At 38.3% G+C, this 22,367-nt stretch overlaps 1 protein-coding gene across 3 annotated transcripts in view; it reads right to left on the reverse strand.

The window, feature by feature from the left end:
* TDP1 (tyrosyl-DNA phosphodiesterase 1) overlaps positions 1–22,367 on the reverse strand; it is a 104,139-nt gene that overhangs the window by 64,842 nt on the left and 16,930 nt on the right. For all 3 annotated transcript variants that reach the window (XM_037832086.1, XM_037832085.1, XM_037832084.1), the window contains exons 6-13: positions 20,460–20,494; positions 15,697–15,789; positions 12,603–12,770; positions 12,083–12,161; positions 7,141–7,326; positions 6,417–6,465; positions 4,466–4,532; positions 2,726–2,833 (exon numbers count right to left, since the gene is read on the reverse strand). In XM_037832086.1, the coding sequence (XP_037688014.1) occupies positions 2,726–2,833; positions 4,466–4,532; positions 6,417–6,465; positions 7,141–7,326; positions 12,083–12,161; positions 12,603–12,770; positions 15,697–15,789; positions 20,460–20,494 (785 nt within the window). The remainder of the gene's footprint in view (positions 1–2,725; positions 2,834–4,465; positions 4,533–6,416; positions 6,466–7,140; positions 7,327–12,082; positions 12,162–12,602; positions 12,771–15,696; positions 15,790–20,459; positions 20,495–22,367) is intronic.

Below are 22,367 nucleotides of genomic sequence, written 5' to 3' on the forward strand. Positions count from 1 at the left end.
ATTCCCAGGGCCAAGTGTGTACTACAAAAAGCCTTGCCTTTAGAAAAGGATTACTCATAGGGTTACTTCAATCTCAATCTTCCTTAATGCCTTTAAAACAGGATCAATAAGCACACATGCCACTTTATTTACACACAACTACCCTTACTCTACTTGACGAAACACAGTCCCCGGGTAGACATGAAATTCACCTTTCCAATGAAAGCAGAAACAGAAAAATATGGCAAAAATGTAACCCAAAATCTTCTTAAGTAAGCTTTGGTCCAGTGGTTTGGGCCAGCTTCCTATTATTATATTGTTTCTAGGTCATACACAGACTGTTGAGGCAAATGAACACCTGAAAAACTTGCTGAAAGCAGAACTCGGCAGATTACATGATCAATATGACTGAAACATCAAATGGCTGTGAGAAGAGGCCTTTTTGAAACATAAAACAGTTAGGTGCTTAAAACCTGACTTCTTTGGGCTCCAGTTTTCCCAGAAGGAAAACAATGAGATTCCAGACAAGATCACATTTTCCAAATATTCGATATATTTATATTATATATATTATATATATTATATATATATTATATATTATATATATATTATATATATTATATATATATATTATATATATTTATTTTGAGAAAAATCAGATACCTAAGCTAATAGTTAAGAGAATTTTAACAAAAATTGGAAGTATACTCTTCAAATTCAATTCAACATTTACATAAAGTGGCATGATTCCAAGAGGGCCTTGATTAGTATAAAAAAGCAATGGGTAGGGTCTTGTAACTTGAATGTCAGAGAATTCTACCAGACCTGACTGAAGAAAACTTCACATCATTTAAGGTACTCAACACAAAATAAAATACTAAGAGCCTTTTAATGAAGTAGCTCTTGGGATGTATGATAGTTTATCACTCAGAAAATGTTTCCAATCATAGCATTTTAGAATTGGAAGTAGATGCATCATTTAATCTAGTCCTACCAACTTACCAGAGCAAATGAGAAGTGAAGTGACTTGCCCAAGGGCACACACAGCATCAGTGTAGGGCAGAACCAGTCTTAGAGGCCAGGTTTTTCTACTCGCAACTTAGTAACTTGGTTTAAAAGACAGTTACTGAACAGTTAGATGAGCTGACACTGAAATGTGGTCTCTGTAAAGAGCATTTGAGGATCTGTATTACTCCCAAACTCACGTTCTTCTCAGTTAGCTTTGTAGAAGGCTGGGTAGCAAAGAGATTCTTAATCACTTTAATTTAAGAATACTTGTAATTTAATTTTTTCAAGTGTGCTCTTATTTAACATAAAAGTGGTGGGAGGGATTAAGTAGAGCCTCACAATCACCATGGCAACTAGGTCTGACTGTGCGGAAGACGGGCTGCCTGCAGGCTGTACCTCTGTTTTCCTTGCACCTCCTATCTGCCTCAGGCAACGACTTCCCTCTCCAGGGATTCTACAGTTCAGGTCTTCACATCCAGAAAACCTGCCTCTTCAGGAGCAAGAGTTCCAATTCTTAAAGAATTACAGCAAAGAAAATGGCACTGGCTGTCCTTCACAGTCACTGACAGTGAAGCCTGACTAGGTGTTTAAGTAATCATGGCCACCATTTACTGAGGACCCATTATGTTCCAGGGACTGAGCTCTCTACCATCTCATTTAACTCTCAAAATAACTAAAAAAGCATCCATTACTTTATCGAACAGGAAACAGACTCAACAAACGATTTCCCAAGACCACAGAGCTAGTAAATGACAACACGCAATCTCAAACCCTTATCTTTAGGACTGCAAAGCATGTTTTTCCACTATGCCAGGCTTCAGGAAGCACTCTCACATCTAACCTATACCACTCACACTGGGTCACTGTTCCTTCCTATTTTAAGCCAGGGTGAAAAGTTTAGCTACCAATTTTCACTTACTAGTAAAGTGACTTGGTCTGGCTCTTTTGTTTAAATGTTTGTTCATGGGTGCCGTTCCTTTCCTAAAGAAATAACTCTACTCTTGTGATATTTCAATTAGTTGCTACTGACATCAGCTACTTTATTGAATCATGAAGAAATGCCTAATGGTCTGAGTACAGACTAAGAGTCAGGAACTGAAGTTCTAGTCATAGCTCTGTTCCTCAAAGGGCAAAGCCATCTATCTTGCTATAAAAATGGATATAGACTGCTAACGTAATATGGGGTTTCTTTTAGTAATGACGAAAATGTTCTAATTTTTCTAATGCTGTGGTGATGGTTGCAGAACTCTAAAAATATACTAAAACCAAAGAATTGTAAGCTTTAAATGGGTGAATTGTATGGTTTATAAATTATATATAGATGTTAAAAAAAAGTGACAAGGGAGATTTGAGTGCTCAATATTCAATTACCTAAGCAGAGAATTATTAAGAAACAAATATTAATTTTAACCTTCATTTCCCTTCTCTTCCCCTCCAAACATTAATTTTCCTAATTCCTACTATTGAAGTTCTACATAAGATAAGTAAACACAACATGATGAATCCTTATAAGTATCTAGATTTGTAAGTTAAATCAGGCAATGATTGCATGTTCTATAAAGGGATTAGATATGGGGTTCCTTTAAATAAGGCTTTTATATCATACGCTCACATACATACAGAAAACTAATGACAATTAATTCAAAAATCCCCTTTTAGAAACCCATTTCAATTTCAGAGCAGGAATTAGAAACACATTTTAAAAATTTCTCCCATCTGGAATTCAAGGACTACTTACCTTGTGACAAGGAACCAAGCAATTTTGCTGAAGTCTGGAGAGGGCCTCATATAGGTCTTAATATGTGGCATGGCATTGCTGCGGCCAGATGTCTCAGCTGACCATTTGCTAGTGACAGGAAAGACAAACAACTAATTAGAAAATAATATGAATTGGTCTTATTCCTATTTCTAGGAAACTGCATGAAAAGCAAAATCCTATAGTTTAACAGTGGGCTCACGATTCTCCATGACATGAAATGTGACATTTTATTAACTGTGTCAGATAGCTAAATAATAGATGCTCATTTTAGAAAAGGTAGCTCTGTAGAAAAAGAAAAACCACCCACTGCCCAGAAAAAACACTATAATTTATCTTTTTGCATCAACACAATACACACACACATATATTTCTGTTGTGCTTCTAACCATGTGGATGCACATCTTGTCTCGTTAGTTGGACTGTGAGCTTCTTGAAAGCAGGGATCATGCATTCCCCATCTTTGTGCCCCCACAGTGCATTACCTACGATGGAGGCTCAGTAAGTTTTTTGAATGTAACAAAACACAAAATGATCAAAATGCAAATGGCATAATATCAAGAATGAATGTTGAAAAGCAGGGGGATAATTCAGTAATACTTCAGTCAAGTGCTGATATTTGCATATCTGACTTTGGTTTCTAAGTCTGCAAGACTGTAGGAATAAAGGTCCATGGGGGGGAATCACCTATATGTAAGTAGTCATCTATAAGAAGAGAATCAGGATCAGGTAGGCCCATCATGGTCTTCATTCAAGGGAATTTAATGATTGAATACCGAAAGGAGCTCAAAAGGAATAATCCCTATAAGGCACAACCTTTCAAGATAGATTAAAGAAAGGCTCCAAGATGACACACTTCATTAAGGAGTTCAAAGCTATTGAAATGTAAACCTGCTTTCATCTCCGAAGGCACTTAGTAAAGGTTGTTATTGTCTGTCAATTTAACACAAACTCCAAGGTGGGCAGCTCACTTACATACAAATAACAGCTCATATTCTGTTTCACTGTCCTGAGTTTCTCCCGCTCTTTTTGGAGAGCAGGGAATCTCCGTGCCTTTGTCAAATAGTAGGGTAAGTCAGTTTGTTGACTTGTCTACTTGGGGGAATGCATTCATAGGCCTGACTGTCCCCTTTAGAGGGCTGCTGCAGCTCTGGGAGAGGAAGATTTGTGTGTAGTTGGCCTTGGACTCCCTGGCACCTAGTACAATGTCTGGCACAACAAATGCCTGTTGACATCAGCATGAAACTAGGACTGGTCCAGAACAATCTGCAACTGCTGTAGGTAGAGGAGGATGGATGATATTCATTTGTCCATTCATCGACCATTCACTGAATTCTTACAACACGCCAAATACCCAGGTAAACAATGGTGTGGACCCTGCCCTTATTAAGCTTATTAAGCCTGTAGCTTATGATTATATTTTAAATTTTAGAAATATGAACTAAAATGCTGCTTATATATAATCTAAACTACCCAATGTGGTCTTTTTTTTTTTTTTTTTGGTGTGTCAGTATTTAATTAGAAACTTCACAGAGATAAATCTTACTCTTTGGTATTAAAAACTTATTCCAAAAAAAAGTCAAGGCCTTGTTTAAAATTATTTCTATCACAAACATATGTAGATGAAAAAATATGGCTATATTACATAAGGTCTCTTTTAAAAAATAGACACCAATAACCTGATTCCTAAAGAAACAGCCGCATTTGAAACCAGTTACTTACTGAAAGTAGGAATGGAGCCAGTTCTGTTTTTCAGCTGTCTGGATGCTATAGGGAAGTGAGCCTCCAGCTTTTAAAAGAAGAATAGAATAAAACAAATAAATAAAAATTATGGAATGATTCCCCAATTTCTTCATTAAGAAGAAATCTATATAAACAATGAGAAGGTAAAAGAAAAGGAACTACTTCCACTATTTTATCTTATGGAGTAATTCTATGGGGAAATAAGTCTATACTTGCATTAGGGATGTTCTCTCAATAGGGTTTCCTTTCTTAGGGATGCAAATTAATTATTAAATGTTCACTATCTGCAAATGTTTACACTGTAAATGTTTACTACCTGAAAAAAAAATTCAGTCTTTGTGGTGGGAATTTAACATCTATGACAGCACAGATCTGAAGTGTTAGAAAAGGCCACAGAGGGAATCCTGGCCCATCCTGCCAGAGATATCCTCAGCCCCATTTTGCAAGGCAAGGTCTGGAGAGCCTCTTTGTTTCTGTCCCAAACCAGGACACCTGGAAGGCAGATGATGATGAGACTTCAGCTGTCCTACCTCTTTTACCTTTTACAATCTGCTACTTCCAAACAGATTTTGTACAAGCTAAATAGATACTTAAAAATGGAACAGAATGGTCACAAGAATAAAGACAATTTAAATGTTCAGTGAATGGTTAAAAATTTAAAAAAGGAATTCTAAAAGTCTTACTCCTGCAAGAGAATAAAGATACAGTTCCAAGTGGAAAAACAATTAAAAGCCAATTTTCATTCATCTTTGAAAGGAAGGAAATTCCATTATAGATTCATCAGTGACTTTCCAAAGACATGCTAGAACTTCTCCACAGTAATCTATATCCAAAGAGGATCTTAAATGTTTCTGAAAATATCAGAAAAGATACATCTGATCTCCTATTGCAAAAAAACTAAAAACATATTCAGAGTTTCAACACCAGTTCTAAAATAGTTTTATGTGTTCCTCATGTTCTTCCCCCTTAAAAGTACATTATTAGAGGCTCAGAAAGGAAAAGATAAAGGACAAAACACCACCATGTCCCTGAGTTGCAGTGATAATTCTAGCATTACCATTCAAAAGCCACAAATGGGCTAATATACTCCAAATCCTATTGAGATTTTTCTGGCAGGGTCACATCTAATTTGGTAAGAAATAAATGGACTAAATTAGTCTAATTGAGACCATTTTGCTTTCAGCCATAAGTAAATGTCAATTAGACTTCCCTTTTCCAGAGGCATACACTACGTGGTTTTTTTAGTTCATAACTCCTGAATGCACTATGTGGGTGCTGCTGAATTCCATAAAAGTTTCATGCCCAGTACTGGTATAAGGAAATGGAGGACAAGGCCCAGAAATGCCTACAAAATAATCCTAGGCATTTACAGGTGAAGCTTGTGAAAGAAAAGATGTATCAACCAGGTTATACCAAAGGGTTCATCTCAATCTTAAGTATAAGTTCTGGACCTTAAATATATCTGTATCCAGGTTAGATGTGGAAGATCCACATAGTAGCTCAGACAAAGGACCTTCACTTGGGCATGGAAGACTGCGGTGAGATACCAGAGAAAGGTATGCTAGACATGCTCTGAAAAGGCATGAGCCACAGGCAGAAGCCGCTGATTTTATTTGAATGTCTTGCCTAGACAATCAACGTGTTGGTGGCAGAGGTGAAGAGAGCCTCACTGGCACAAATGGGGAGCATAATAATCCCAGAGAACACCTGTGAGGATTAAATAACACCCACACTACCCAAATGCACATAGCAGTATTCAGTATCTTCATTATTCTTATCCAGTTAAAAGAAAACCAACTCCAAATTTTTAAACAGTCTTTTCCTTATCTCAAGGAGAAAGGCTTTCTTATCACTTGTTTTAAAAAGTTTACCAGGTCATTTGCAGAATATAGACAAAAAATACAACTGAGACCGCCTCCCCAGTGATTACCAGGATATCCTTCTAAGCTTGTCCGCACATTTTCCACAGAAGGATAAATCTAAAAATAAATAAATAAGAAATGAAAGAAAAAAAATCAATAAATTTTGGAATGTGCCATGTTGAAAAACTATTTGTTAAAATGAATGATGATTAGTTTTTCTATTAAATGAAAATCTCAATGTTTTAAGCAAATGAAAATCGATTAAAACTTAGTTAAAAAACTTAGAAAATGTGCTTTAAATTTTTAAAAGTTCCTATTTTACTGAAAAAAAATTGAACTTCTAGTAATTAAACTACAGGAAGTATATATATTTGATGAAAAAATTAACACTTCAATTTGAATATTTTTTTCCATCTGAAATGCCAGATTAACATGGAGTTGAATGCAAAATTAATTATTAATCTACAAGTGTCTAAATAATTAATAAAGCTTGTAGCTCTGCTGGCAATGTTATATTAAATATTTTTTTCTTGACTTGATGACCTCAATGAAGCAGGAATGGAAATAAGCAAGCTGGTCCATGGCTCAAATGGAGCTCCTACACATACCAGCCAGCACTGAGCACCTGGAGAGATTAAGGCCACTCAATCACAAATGGTGATGCTAATGTACTGCTGTTTCCATCCAACATCACTGAATAAACCACCTCTCTATCTCCAGGAGGAATGATTCTCAATCCATCTCCTGGAATACAGAATGAAATAAATTAGCTCAAGGGGGAAGGGCACTTACCAGGTGTAGAGGAATGGCACTTTTCCCCAGGGTCTTGCCATCCTTTCCCAGTGTTGTGAGGCTCTCTTTAAACTCAGAGCATAACCATTTTGAGTCATCAGCCCCCATGGAGCCAATGCTTGAAAACTGACCTACAACAGGCCAGGAGTCAGCTTTCGGTATGGATGAGGCATATTCCTTCAGAAGCTGGGAAAGAATAAAAGACTGCTACGGTCACTCAAGTTGCAATGACAGATATGCTATAATAACTAAAAACATGATTTCCTGCTCTGGGAATCCCTAATTAACAAGAAAATGCTTAAAACATTAGTGATCAATTTCATATCCATAGATACTTATCTCCCCTTCTTTGGGAAATATTTTTTTTTAAATACTAAAAAAATTCTATTTTTAACAGAGTAGGTGGACCAGAGAAATTTTCCTCTTTCAAAATTCTTTGACTTAAAAAATTAAAAACTTTTGTGCAGAGGACTTCATCAAGAAAGTTAAAAGACAACAAACAGAATGGGGGAAAATATTTGGAAACCATATATAACAGTTTAATATCCAGAATATATTAAGAACTCCTACAACTCAACAAGACAACCCAATTTAAAAATGAGCAAAAGACTCAAATAGACATTTCTCCAAAGATTTACAAATGGCCAATAAACACATGAAAAAATGCTCAATGCAACTGGCCCCAGAGAAATGCAAATCAAAACCACAATGTGATACTATTTCACACCCACTAGAGTGGCTCTTATTAATAAAACAGAAAATAACAAGTGTTGGAGAGAATGCAGAGAAATAGGAACATTTGTACACTGTTGGTGGGAACATCAAATGGTACAGCCAAAGTGGAAAACAGTTATATAATGTGGTATATATACACAAATGGAATATTATTTAGCTGTGAAAATGAATGACGTTTTGATGTGTGCTATAACATGGAGTAACCTTGGAGACATTATATTGAGTGAAATAAGCCAGACACAAAAGGACAAATATTGTATGACCTCACTTATAAAATAAGCAGAACATGCAAATTCATAAAGTCAGAAACTAGAGTACAGCTTAACAGGAGTCAGGTAGGGGTGGGAAATGGGGAATTAGTGTTTAACTGGCATGGAGTTTCTCTTTGGGGTGATGGGAAAAGTTTTGGCAATGGATGATGGTGATGGAGGCACAACTTTGTGAATGCAATTAACACCACTGAATTGTATATTTGAAAGTGGATAAAATGGCAAATGTTTTAACATTTCCAGTTTAAACACTTGGGCTCCTGGCAACTATGATGATCTCAATATAAAACAGAATACATTTACACAGACACCTAAAGCACTGCAGGATACTGATCTGCATTTCCTACTCGTTTGTTACTTATGCAAAGCTGCAAAAACAATTCAGAAAATATTGGGAAATTTTATCCACTAAACTACAGGTGATGTTACATATCAGAGTCATATTGCAGAAGACATAAATAGCTGTCAGAAAAAAAATGCAAATAGTTGTTAAACATAGGAAAATAATGCACCGTAATAAGACAAATGCAAATTAAAACTATACTGAGATATTATCTTTCCCGTATTAAGTTGGCAAAAATCCAAAAGTATGACAATCAGACTGTGGGCTAGGTACTCTGGTACATTGCTGATAGATATACAAAAATGGTACAACTCCTGTACAAGGGAGTCTGGCAACATCTAGTAAAATTACATATGTGTTTACACTGCGTATGCGTTTACACTTTGACCCTGCAATCTCATGTCTCAGAAAGTATTCCAACGCTATAATGTAAAAAAAAAAAAAAAAAAAAAAAAAGAAAGGAAGACAAGGCTGTTTTCACTGTGGCATTACATGAAATAGCAAAAAAATGTACACAACGAAATAGCAACAGGAAATTGTTGCATTAAATACGGCATATTCACAGAATGGAGTACTGTGCAACTATGAGTGATAGAACGTATTGTTCAGTTAAAAAAAAAAGAGCAAACTATATGGTATGCAACAATTTATTGAATAAAGAGGAGAAAGTGTTTGTTTAATATATTTAAAAAATACTATTTGATAATGGATTTGTATTTAGAATATAGTACATATATTCTACAACTCTTACAACTCGATAATAAAAAGACAAATAACTCAATCAACAAATGGGCAAAGGATCAGAACAGACTTTCTCCAAAGAAGATATATGAGTGGCCAATACACACATAAAAAGATGCTGAACATCATTAGCCATTAGAGAACTGCAAATCAAAACCATAAGGAACCACTTCATATCAAGTAGGATGGATATAATAAAAAAGACAATAACAAGTGTTGGCAAGGATTTGGAGAAACTGGAACTCCTGTATATGGCTGGTGGGAATGAAAATAATGCAGCCACTGTGGAAAAGTTTGGCAGTTCCTCAAAAGGTTAAATAAAGTTACCATATGACCCAGCAACTCCATTCTTAGGTTTCCCAAGTGAAATGAAAACATATGTTTGTAAGAACTTGTACATGAATGTTTATAGCAGCATTATGAATAAAAGCTCAAAACTGGAAACAACGACCACCAACTGATAACTGGGTAAATAAAATGTGAACTATCCATAAGAAGGAATATTCTTTAGTCATAAAAAAAGTAATGAAGTACTGGATGAACCATGAAAACATTATGCTAAGTGTTTGGCTAGGGCTGGGGGAAGATGAAGATCAAGTAAGATGGGCCATGAGTTAGTAACTTTTGAAACTGGGTGATGGGTACAGGTGATTTGTTATACTAATCTCTTTAGTTGTGCCTGTGTTTGAAAATTTCCTGTAGTAAAAACTTAGAAAAAGTTTTGTTTCAGGTGCCTATAAGAAAGAAACCCAAGATGTATATTTGGTACAGGAAATCACACTGCTTGGGTTCAAATCTCAGCTCTACCACCCAAAACTGTGTGACTTGGATAATGACTTATGTAGGTAATTATCTGAATAACTGCAGTCTGTTACTCAGTTTTCACATAGGGATAATAACGCACACTTCATAAGAGTGGAAATGAGGATTAAATTAGGTAATACATGTAAAGTATTTTGACCAGCATACAGTAAGTGGTAACTAAGCATTGTTTGGGACGTCATGAATTACACTATATGAACCATATATGACAAGAGACATGACACTGACAAAATGAACCTATCAAGTTGTCCCAAAAAGAATGTCACAACACATCACTCTTAATTACTGCCACTAAATGACTCATTCAACAAACATGCATTGAGTGTCTACCTAGAGGCTGGAGATACCAAAAAAAAAAGGTTGCAGTTTCTGCCCCAGGGGAGCTCATATTCTGACCAATGTATTGTTTAACATGTATTTTTTTCCTTAACACATCTTTGGCATTAATATCTACATGCATACTTACCAAAAAGCCCAAAGACTTCTTGATTTCTACCCTGGGTAGAGAATTGTGTGGGAAATAGAATGGTGCTGACAACTCCCAGACACAGTTTCGAATTCGGTGCTCAGCCACCAATGAGCTGCATGACCCCAGTCTCTCTAGATTGTCCATCCAAATGAATGACATGCTCACTGACCACGTGCCTGGCACTATTTTACATTCATTATTTCATTCAATTCTTATGAAAGTCTGTGACAAAGGTATTATTCAGGTGCCCTTTTTGTAGATGACAAGATAGGCGGGTTAAGGAATAAGCCAAGGTCATGTGACTTGGAAGCAGCAGGTCAAGGATGGAACCCAGGAATGTGTGTCTGCTTCTGTGGTAAGTTGAATTATGCACCCCAACAAACACATGCTCTTAATCTTGATCTGTATTCCCATGGGGTGTGAACCCATTGTAAATAGAACCCCCTGAAGATGTTATTTTTCGTTAAGGTGAGGCCAACTGAAGCAGGGTGGGCCTTAATCTGATTTCTGGAGGCCTGACAAAGAGAACCTGGAAGTCACAGTAGCCAGAGAAGAGAGGGCATCACCAGGTGACACGAGGCAGAGATACAAGTCAAGGAATCCCAAGGACCGCTAGCAGCCAGCCACAGCATGCTACCGTCTTTAGGGAGAAAGCAAACCTTGCTTTCTTGATTTTGGACTTCTTCTAGCCTCAGAACCCTGAGCCAATAAATTCTTGCTGCTTAAACTAATCCACTGTGTAGTATTTGTGATAGACACTCCAGCAAATTAAGACAACTTTCATAGCCCCTGAGAAATACACTCAGGGAAAAACTCTCAGGGAAACACTCTCTATAGGTCAAGAAATAAAGATTTTGACTTTGAGATCTTGCCCGCTTGAAGCTGTGGCCTAATTTCAAAAATGGAAATTAAAATGAAAAATTTTCAAAATTAAGAGGAATTCTTACATAACATAAATAATTTAGGAAAAAAGAAGGAAGGCTTTTAAGAAACTACTTTAAGGAATTTCATTAAGGACTGTCTCCTCCTAAAGAGAGATGAAGAAAACGCTGATCTTCAATTTGCTTGTTGTTTTGTTTTGTTAAGACTTTTCTTTGCTCATTTTCATACCAGCAGCAAATGTCATTTTTGTAGTTACAATCTTCCTTAGGGCACTGGTTTAGTAAAAAACAAAAAACAGGATAGTTCAGTTGCAGCCTTCGCTTACCACTACTTTGTTTGTTGTTCCATCTGAATGTTAAAAACCCTTGATAAGCTAAACGAAAGCTACACTACTTCCTGTATGAAGGGGAAGATTCTAATAATCTTTATTCCAATAAATATCAACATCAAAAAAAGTCCTTGTACTTACGTCATTCAGAAGCCTGCTCTACAATGATAAAAGAGGCAAAAAACATTAAAAAGAAATTAATTACTGAAACTTAAAATCTGACAAGTATAAACTGCCTGCTATTCACCCAGAATTGTGCTAGAGAAACAGTGAAACGGTCATCAAGATACGTATTTATAAATGAAAAAGGAGAGAATATACATTAAAAGAGAAATAAAAAATAAAAATATTACCTTCCTGAGCCTAAAATGTCCCCAATTATCTTTCTGATTTCCTTGAAAGCGCCCTGGGGTTGATCCAATAAGGTAAACACTGAAAATAAATAAATAAAGCAAAAGTTATAAAATATAATGATGCGATTTGGGCACGTAAAAATCACAACATACACATGTAAATGAAACATTCTAATAACCAACTCATTTTCTTGTGATGCCACCTCAACAATAGTAATTGATACTCAAACTTGTTTTCGAGCAAATCAACTAACGGTGGAACACCCACAAGGAGTGAAATGCCAGGCAGAGAACCCATTAATTTTAAGAGCATTCCAGTGGGAGGCTTAGGGCAAGCAGAAAGATCTACTGGCCTCCATGAGATGCAGACAGTGACAAAATCTGTCCTCATTCCCTCATTACCACAAGAAGTACAACCAAATTATCATCCAACCGCCTGCCATGGCCCCTGCATTCCAGACTTCGTGTGCCCTGGAGGTATTAGTCCATTATAAGCACCTCAAATAGGTAAGACACATACTTTGTTTCAGAAAGATCGTGTTCATGGATGATGTCTATCCACTCCTTGAGAGAAGGAACATTATAAGCCATCAAGTAACTGATAAGGTCAGCTTTAAAATGTGTAGTTGATTCTCCAGAGCTGTGGGTACCAGGGGGAATTCGTGGGTACAAGGGGCTCAACCAAATTCTGGAATGGGGAGGGAAAAAAAAACAAAAAATAACCTTTAGTAGTCAGGAACACAACTGATGATGATGATGTCTCTACTGACTATGCATTCACCCTAAGGAGGAGGTGAATTTTCATTAGGTATTTCCACATGATATGTGAGGTAAACTTTATAAAATGTAAATCTGATCATACCATTCCAACGGCTTCCCATCACATTTATAATCATTCTGAAGCCCTCACCATGATTTAAGACCCCACAAGATTTGGTCTCTGCCCACCTCTCCAAACACGTCTCACCACATTCCTTCTCATTCATTCACACCTTCCTTATGCCTCTTCTTACTTCCATATGGCTTTCTGAGATTTGTTGGCAATTGTTGTCTTCTATTCCTAATTGTTATAGCAAATCCAGACCACCTGTGGCAACCCCAGAACAATTTTGCCCACGCTGATGCCAATGTAGCTTTTTAGCCAAATGGAAAAGAATCAAAAGTTATCTGTACTAAGAAAAATGTATGTGCAAAACTATTTTTGATAAACATTTTCATATCTTATACTTTCTGGTGTCTGGAATGAGTATTAACACATTTAATGAGTTTACAATTATACTTAATCTTTCAATTATAAATTAAAAACACTACTGAATGAAAGAACATTAAAAACAAAGACATCCTTCATGTCATCAATTCTTGGCCCCCTCCAAAGGAAAACACTGGACTTTGCCAAAACTTCTTCCTTTTACTCACAAACGGAAAACAACCATATCTAGACCCAAAACTCCTATAGACTGCTCATGCTAGACTGCAAAAAAGTATGGCTGCACATCTCTGCGCTTGTTTCTTCTACTGCAAACCAAGTTACCGGTCCTGCTTCACAGGGCTGTAATGAAAACTCACACAAGATGATGAACTAACTAACAGCATTCAACTTAGAGAAGCACTTAGAAAGTATTAGGTGTGACTGCTTCTCCCTGCCCCCTGCCCCCAGACTACTTCCCCTGAAGCTCTATCCACTGAGCCAAAACAACAACTGTCCAATTCCATGTTCACATGAAGCCCTCAAAGGAGACTGGCAAGATGCAGGCCACCAGCACGGGAAGCATCCAGGACCACAAGACCTCCTGGCAGTGTATCTTCTGAACTCTGTGCACATTTCTAGGAGGGTGGCATTGTATACTTTCTCTTCCCACTTTGAGGAGACAACTTGCATGAAAGGTAATACAGGGTGACAAGAGCTGAGACCCAGGCTCTGGACCCAGATCTGCTTCCAACTGGTTGTGCCATTTTGAGATGTCACATGACCTCTCTGGGCCTCAGCTTCTTGTGAGTAAAATGACCACATGGAGCTGGATGGGCGTTTTAGGTCTCTCCTCGCCATAATAACCCGAGTGCACAGGCTGAGTGAGGTTCCTCCTGGATTACAGATTCACTCTCAGGAATGATTGAGATGAGGAACATGACATCAGGAATGATTGAGATGAGGAACATGACAGATGATTACTTTTTAAATCAGGACAACGAGATATGAGGCCTTTTCAACACTTTATAAGATGAGAAGATTATAATAACAGGCCAAATGAATTTAAAAGGGAGAAATTAACAGTGGACCAAAAAGCATCTGAAAAGAATGCTAAAGAATGGTAAATATCTTTGTACAGCAGTAAAGAATTGGCAAAACCATGGTAAAACAATTATGAATTGAGTCAGGGCATACAAAAGAACTGATTTCAAAAGTTTAAAGTTATCACAACCTACAACTCGAAACAGCAAAGAATCAGAGTGTGTAGACTGTGGAATAACCTGGGAGAATATGACCCACTCCTGGGTGGCTGCAGGAGCGCTCAGACCCATCGTACTTTTGAGTTTTGAACCATGTGAATGCTTTATCTATTCAACAAACAAATGAAATTTAAGTTAAAAAAAAAAAAAAATTTCCAGGTTGGAGGAGTTCTAGCCCAGGCCGGGCAATCACATGGGGCAGGGGAGGCAGCCGAGAATGCTCAAACCCTGAAAGAGTGCTGGACCCATGCTTGAGCTGCTTCTACCACAGGGGACTTTAACTGGGTCTTCCTCAAGAGAGGGCAGAGGAGGACAAAATGGTTTACGTGAAAGAAAAGAGAAATTAAAACTAGCCATAGTGGAGAACTTGCCAGTAGGAGCAACAGTAGTTGAACTCGATTTGAGCAAATCCCTAAATTGGATTCCTGGAACACTAGATCTAGCTCATCCACACTAACGACAAGGGGTTCAGTAGTAATTTTCATATTCATGTTTGATTGTTTGCTTGGAGATTCACAACCATATTAACACATTTGAGGTTCTAAAAAAGACACCAGTTTAAATTTGTTTCATGGAGAAATAAACTTACTTGGGTTGGCGGAGATTTTTATCATGCTAATAACATAACCCTGCCCCTGAGTTTTCCTTTGATGCCTGTTTGTGAAGCGATGAGCAAGTACACAGATGGGTGTATGGTTAAGTGGAGACCAAGTTCTCTGGTGGGTCTGACTTGAGAAACAATGGGTTCAGGCTTTCCATTCTGTATCCCCTTTCCCACCCCAGACCCTTTGAACATGCTCTTCCCTAGACCAGACTGTAGAGTATGTATATATGACCCCATTTTTGCAAAAACTAGAAGAAACCCACGTGTGTAAATATTTACACGTTTCCATGTATAATACAGGTAGCTGTGGATGGTTATGCACCAAGTGCTAACACTGCTTACTCTGAGAGAGTGGAATTGGGGGGATGAGGGAGGGGTGGAATGGGTAGTAAAAGATCCTGTAACTTTTTCTGCATATCCTTTTTCCATGGTATATGTGGGTAATTATTACAATTTAAAAAATAAGACAAAAAGAATAGAGTGAATATTCCGGCTTTTGACTTTTTGAGAAACACACAGTGACACATAATGACTGCCATGAAGCGAATGGAACCCTACAAACCCTTGAGTTTTCTGGTGCCAGTCTTCATGGATGAGGTTGGAGGTGTGGATGACAACCCGGAGGCCTTCTTTGTACAGCAGTAACATCATTTTCCTTTAAAAACAGAAAAGGGATCAAAAAGCATTAACAGTACTTTCAAAATAGGTAATGCTTTTCTAATCACAACCTAACAGCTAAAGGAGTTCTTTAAACTCTTACATTATCCATACTTTAAACATTTCTCATCTTTCTGTCTTCTGTGCATTACTGTTATGAAAGGGAAAGGGAGAAAATAACCTTTCAAAATTCTCAAAGCATTTGCTGGTAGATGAACTTTTGCCTCATACTGTCCACAACGCCAGTCCTGACACTTCCTACCCCTCCAGTTTATTCAGCTTCATCCCAAAGGGAACCCTATTGTCCAGTATTTCTCAAAATATGGTCTCAACCTCTTGGTGCATTGTGGCTAGTGTTTTTAGAAAGCTGAAATACAATAAAATAGAAAATCAGAGTAGATTGCCTATATTTATATTAAATATTGATCCATGAAATTTTGGAACACAGGTATATATGTGTACATTAGACTGAAATGTAAAATGTCTTACTGTGGATCGCATTTTAAAAAAAGTTTGAAAGATGCTTCATTCATATTAGACTGATCTTTTCTCATACTCCATAAATGCCACATTCATCACCAGAGTATATCTGGGCTTAAGATAAGCCTTCACTTTTCTTTTCCATTAATGCAAATGAAACCTAGTTTAAGTCCTCTCTTTCCCATGGGCTCCCCTCCCAAGGCCTCTAGTCAAAGACATATGGCTCTTATTTTAATCCCAGTGAGAGAGGGAACAGTGTATAAATAAGAACTTTCCATTTAAGCCTGAAGACTTGAGCACCAATCTTTGTAATTTAGAAGCTGTATGACTCTAGGAAAGTCAATCCATGACCCCAGCCTCGATTCTTACTTGTAATATGAAAGATCAACCCCACCTTGTTTACTTCATAGGGTCAATGTGGGAATGAAATGAAAAATGCATTTTGTTAAGTGTAAAACATTCAAACATATATAATCCCCTTATTCTTTTGGTGCCTTGCTTTGTTTTGTAATCTAGTATTGGACAACTTTTGATCTCTCCCCCAACTAGAGTCATACTTTAAAGCAATAACTCTGTCTGGACTTATTTTATCATTTCCTTTGAGGCCAAAGTATTACTTTATACTCGCTGATGCAACTCAGTTTATGTGTAGGAAAAAAATGAATGCTGGTTCTCCCCAAATAAACAAAACCATGACACTAGTTGGGCAGGATGGGGCTAGCATAAAAAGATAAGGAGAAGCACGAAAGAGCAGAAAAGAGAATGAGATCCTTAGGTCTTGCCAAAATGAAAATTGAACCCAAGTTGGCAACAGTAACTGGAGAAATGACAAACAGAGCTGGAGAAATGACAGCTGTTTAGCCATCTTCTTTCCATTTCTGAAATGTACTCCCTGAAATCAGGGCAGATTTACATACACAGTTGCCAAATTAGCAGCTGTTTGTAATTAAGAAGAAGCCAGTTATGGATTCATGATATAAGTTTTACAAATATTTCCATTAATCAAGGCATCAATTATTGGGAAAATTATGCTCTAATGTCAGTGAATCCTATCAAACAGAATTATGAATTAATTTAAAGGGAGCCATATTAATCTCTTCATAGACAAAATGGTATGTGTTAATAAGGTCACAGTTAAAAATGGATAAAAAGGACAAGAAGTGGGGCTTCTCTTGGAGACTGCTAAACCACTATGCTATTGGCAAAGCTGTGGGAGTGCAAAAGGGACACTTTCCAAACGTGAAGTTACTCCAGGCTGCATTCTAGAAGTGCTGCAGTGTTATACCAAGTTAAAGCCTCATATCCAGAGAAGGCATTATTGCTCCTACGGCACAACTGGAAAACCTGGGGCCAGGACAGGCACTGGGAATTATCTAGGCCACAAAACCAGCCAGTGTTAGAGCTTGCTCCGATCACACATGCTGGGCCCTCCTCTCACTGTGTGTGGCCTCCACAGGGTGGAGGGACACTTGCTAGGTGAGCGGTGGGGTGCGGGATGCAAGGTCTTGGTGAAGAAGAGGAGTAAACGATGGGTGGTGGGAGGACTGGCCACAGATGGACGTGGAAGAGGCGGGCCCTGCCCATCCTGCTCCCAGTGAGATGACGAAGTTCAGCTTCTCTCTGTCTATTCTTAGGGCCATTGGAGGTAACTCTGCTCCCATATCTGGGGGAAACCAAAGAGCTTCAGAATTCTAAAGCACCAGGAGATCACCCATAGGATTGCCTGGCATCCTACAAAAACATGGAGGGAGCACGTTTATGGTTCCCAACAACTTTGTTTAGCGGACCTATGAGGATGGGGAGTGCATACGATCATTTATACATGTTTTGTACATGTTATGTGGGAAATACATGTTTGCCAAAGAGAATGCAATCTATCTCACAGACAGCCTCCATTCACTGTTGCTAGGCTCCACTGTCTGTCTGGGACAGGCATCTGTACATACCCACACAGGCAGGCAGTTTATACCACACTGAGCTAGAACGTGGAATCTCTCTTTCCTCCTTTTCTAATGCATGTGTTAGTCTTGCCTCTCTCAGTAAAAGACTAAACTTGTATGAATAAAAAGTATTGCCTCAAAACAATTTATATCCTCTACACTGTATCTCATGAACATAACAGATATTTAATGAATCATTCTTAATACATTTTAGAATGAGCAACCATAAGTAATTTTAAAACATGAGCTCAATCTTCTACAAGGCTCTGGCATTTTAACTGAATGTAAACTATAGCTACTCTGTAGGTGGGAGCAGTTTATTGAAATTACTTCCCTGGGCACTTTCAATTCTGAATTAAAAACTGTTAGGTCTGACCTGCAAAGGTATATATGAATGTGTGTATATGGGTGTGTGTGTGTGGGGGGGGGGGGGTGTTGGTGCAGGTGGGGAGATGGACCAAAGGAAACGATGAAATGGATTTTAGCAGTGAGCAAAATAAAAAAATAAAGTTAGAATAAATGGGCTTTAGTCCTGTCTTCATCAATGATTAGAGACAATTTGCTTATCTACTCTGGTACTGTTTCCTGATCTATAAAATGAAAAGGAAGGACCAAATACTTTTTTGAACAGCAATAAACAAAGGAAAGCCGCCATAGGGTCAATCAAGTATCATCAGGCTAGGTCCTGGTCAGGCCCACCATACTCAGTCCCTCCTAAGACTTAGGATAAAACTGGTAAGTGACAGCGCAGACCCTCCCCGGAGTGCTAGTACACAGTGCAGAGTGACTGCTATAAAGCCAAGTATTAGCACAGGAACGTGGCACTGGTGGGCTTACAAATAGTGCCCAGGACCCAAATGCTCGATGTGGGTGACAGGGCTCGCCAAATGTAGTTTAGAAGGTACTAATGCTAGGGTTTCCGCTCTGGGTGGAGAAAAGAACATCTCCTACCCCCTCTTCCCATCTGTTGCTACCATTACCTGGCAAGACGTCCCCCCATGACAGGTTGGCTACTGACACCACTTACCAGCGTCTCCTGTGATGGAACTAGGGGAAGCCTAAGAAGCTTAGCTGTCCCTATTTGATGGAATTTTGTGTCCTCTGCTGGAAAATTAGCACCCTGTAAACTTACTGCTAGATAAAGAATAATTTACACCTGAGCTGGGTGCTTGACCACTGTTCCCCTGTTGGACTAAATCTACCAATTAGGGATGGTTGATAAGTGCTGCAACATATACTCAGAACATCTAAAAAACAGATAATGTGTGGCTGATAGACATCCTTTCATAAATGGCTCAACTCCTGCTTTGGTTCCTTTTCAAAACAGACAGGCAAAATATAGTATTCGACGTAAAAGGGAAAGATGAAAGGAATACCATCCCTCTAGGTCATCATGATATCGGGCAAATAGCAATCACAGCGCGACTCAGGACAAGCATTCCCTCCTGGGACATTCCTTTGTTGCCCTAGAAACAGATGCTTGAAGGAACATGCTAGAAGCAGCAAGTTACCCACTCCCACTGCTTTCATTCTTTGGACAAATCCTTCCTAGAGCCTATAAATATTGAAATAGGGACCAACCCTATTGTTCTTTTTCTCATTTAGAGTCTATTACATAAAAGGGTTCAGTAAAACAGCTGTAAAACTAAATTAGGTAAAATGGGGGTTGAGTCAATAATCAGGGCACAGTGTGTCAAGGAGGACATAATAGGAAAGTTTTTCCTGTCTGTGGTTTACAATGCCTCAGAAAATCGTTCTAAAATGTCTTGAGCATGGATAGGCATTAGCTTCTCAAGGTGACAACCTTCCGTAAAATAGTTTTACTTTCCATCACAGCACATTGCTGACCTAACAATATTTCTATTTAACACAACTCAATTTCATTTAAAAAAAAGAAAAGAAAAAAAATTGCAGGACTTTTTAAAGTAGTGGAATCCACAGGCACTGTGACCTTGAGGGGCACATGCGATCATCAACCGCGAGGACCCAATGACTCGACTTCTCCCGAGTCAGGTCTAAGGAGTGCCCTGTACAGAAGGGAGAAACCTGAGAGTCACTTTCACGTTGAGAATGAGAATCTCAGTATTGTGTCTTAAAGCTGTTAGAAAACAAAGCCACTTCCTTCCCTATTGATAGCTTTTTTTCCCCAGGGAAACTGTCACCTGTTTGTCCCTCTAAGGAATTTTGCAACAGCTTCCTTTGATCTACTAAAACCATATCCTCCCCCATTTCGTAAAAAATTGCTTACGTGTGGTGTGTTCCAAATGCAATATCCAGCTTTGCCTAGGATGAAAAAGAAGCGATTTATTCTTAAAAGTCTCAATTAATAATATCCTTATCTACAGGAGATTAAATTAGAAAACATTTGGGCCAATTTTTTTTTTAACTGCTTTTACTGCTCTCTAGTGGACAAGCCCTTGAATGACAAGACACTTTGAAAAAAACACTAATTTTTTTAGTTACTCAGAAAAATTCAAAACATAATGCATATTTGATTACAGTAATTAGGAGTAAGAAGCCTAATTTCTTCCGGTGTCAAAAAAACTAAAAACAAATGAGACTAAACTCAAAGTTTTAAAATTAGCTATTTGGCTTGTTTAGAAATTAAGATACATAAAAAATTTTCAGGGCATATTTAGAAGAAACATTGAATGTGGTGACTACATAAAGACTTATGATGTTAAAAAGGAAGTTTTCTTACATAGTAAGTGCTGAAAAGGAAAAGGTAACATTTGAAATCCTTTTTTGCGTTATAAAATGATACCTTTACAAACAAACAGGGGGCAGCTGGAGAAGCAAAATTTTTTTCTAACAACCAGTACAGTAAGACCTTACTTAAGCAGAATATGCCACTGTCCCCAGATGTAGGCAATTAAAGAGTTAAAATAAACAGAAATGTCAAAACAGCTTAGCAGTTAGGAACACAGTGTTTGGAGTCAAATGTATATGACTTCAAATTCTGCGTTCACAACTTTGTATGACTGGAAAATACTTAACCTCTCAATGCCTCAGCTTTCTCCCCTTTAAAATGAGGGTACTACGGTGGGGTTCAGAGAGTTTGTTAAGAGTAAAGGGGAAAAAGTAAATGAAGTGCTCAGGAAAGGGAGCCTGCATGGGGGAAGCACTCTGCAAATGATAGCAACTGCTGCCGCCACAACCCCTTTCTCCCCTGGAATTGAGCAGCCCTGCCTCGGGGCTGCTCACAGGCAGTGGTCCAGTTCCATGTACCCTTAAACTCAGTTTTGGGGACTGCTCACAGATCAGTGTGTATTTGTGCGATCTATTCACAGAAGAGAGACAAGAGGGAACTGCATTTCATGTGTTTAAAATTACAAAATTAGAATTAAGACTGTCACCTTGTGAACTGACACTTAGCTGAGACAGGGCAATGGTCAAGAGACCTGGGTTTTGATTTTAGTTTTGCTCTGAGTTGTATGCTTTGGGGCAAGTCTAAGCATGAAAATAGTGATGACAACTGCAGCAAGTAATATTTAATGGGTGCTTTTATGGACTGATGCCCCCAATCTTTTGCAATAGCCATCCTATGAAGAGCAGTATTAGTGATCTGTTTCAAAGATGAAGAATCAGGCTTAAAAAGGTTGTGACCAGCCCAGGAAGGCGCTGTTAGCAGGACTGAACCCAAGCAGTCTGACCCTCCTGTGCGTGGACTGCCACGTGGCCTCAATTTCAGTCCCCATGTGTACAAAGTGGTGTCAGCATCCACGGATTCTTTGACACGTCTTGGCTTAATAGATAAAAGCTATGGAGAAGGGAGTTTCTCCTATTCAAATGAAACTAAGTAGCTAAAGAAAGTCAAGAATTCATCTTACAAGCAAAGTACAAAAGTTATTTCAACAGGCTGGGATGGGGCCACAATTCTGCATCGCAGACAAGATGGGGGGCATCTGGGCAGCATTTCAAGGGAGGTTTGGAAGACAGCGTCTTGTTGCGCCCTCTAGTGGCTGGCCTGGAGCGCGCCATCAGGCACACCACTGCCTCTCCTAAACCTTTCAGTGCCGGTGGTTAGTATTCAAAAAACACATTCTATTTCCATCCATGTAGTCACAGGTTTTCAGAGTTCATGCATAAAAGTGTATGCCCAGTTTGTTTCCCGATGGGACCTATTCCACTGAAGTTTAGCCTTCTCTGTTTCTGG

This window comes from Choloepus didactylus, chromosome 4 (genome assembly GCF_015220235.1).
Source record: "Choloepus didactylus isolate mChoDid1 chromosome 4, mChoDid1.pri, whole genome shotgun sequence".
Classification (NCBI taxonomy): Eukaryota; Metazoa; Chordata; class Mammalia; order Pilosa; family Megalonychidae; genus Choloepus; species Choloepus didactylus.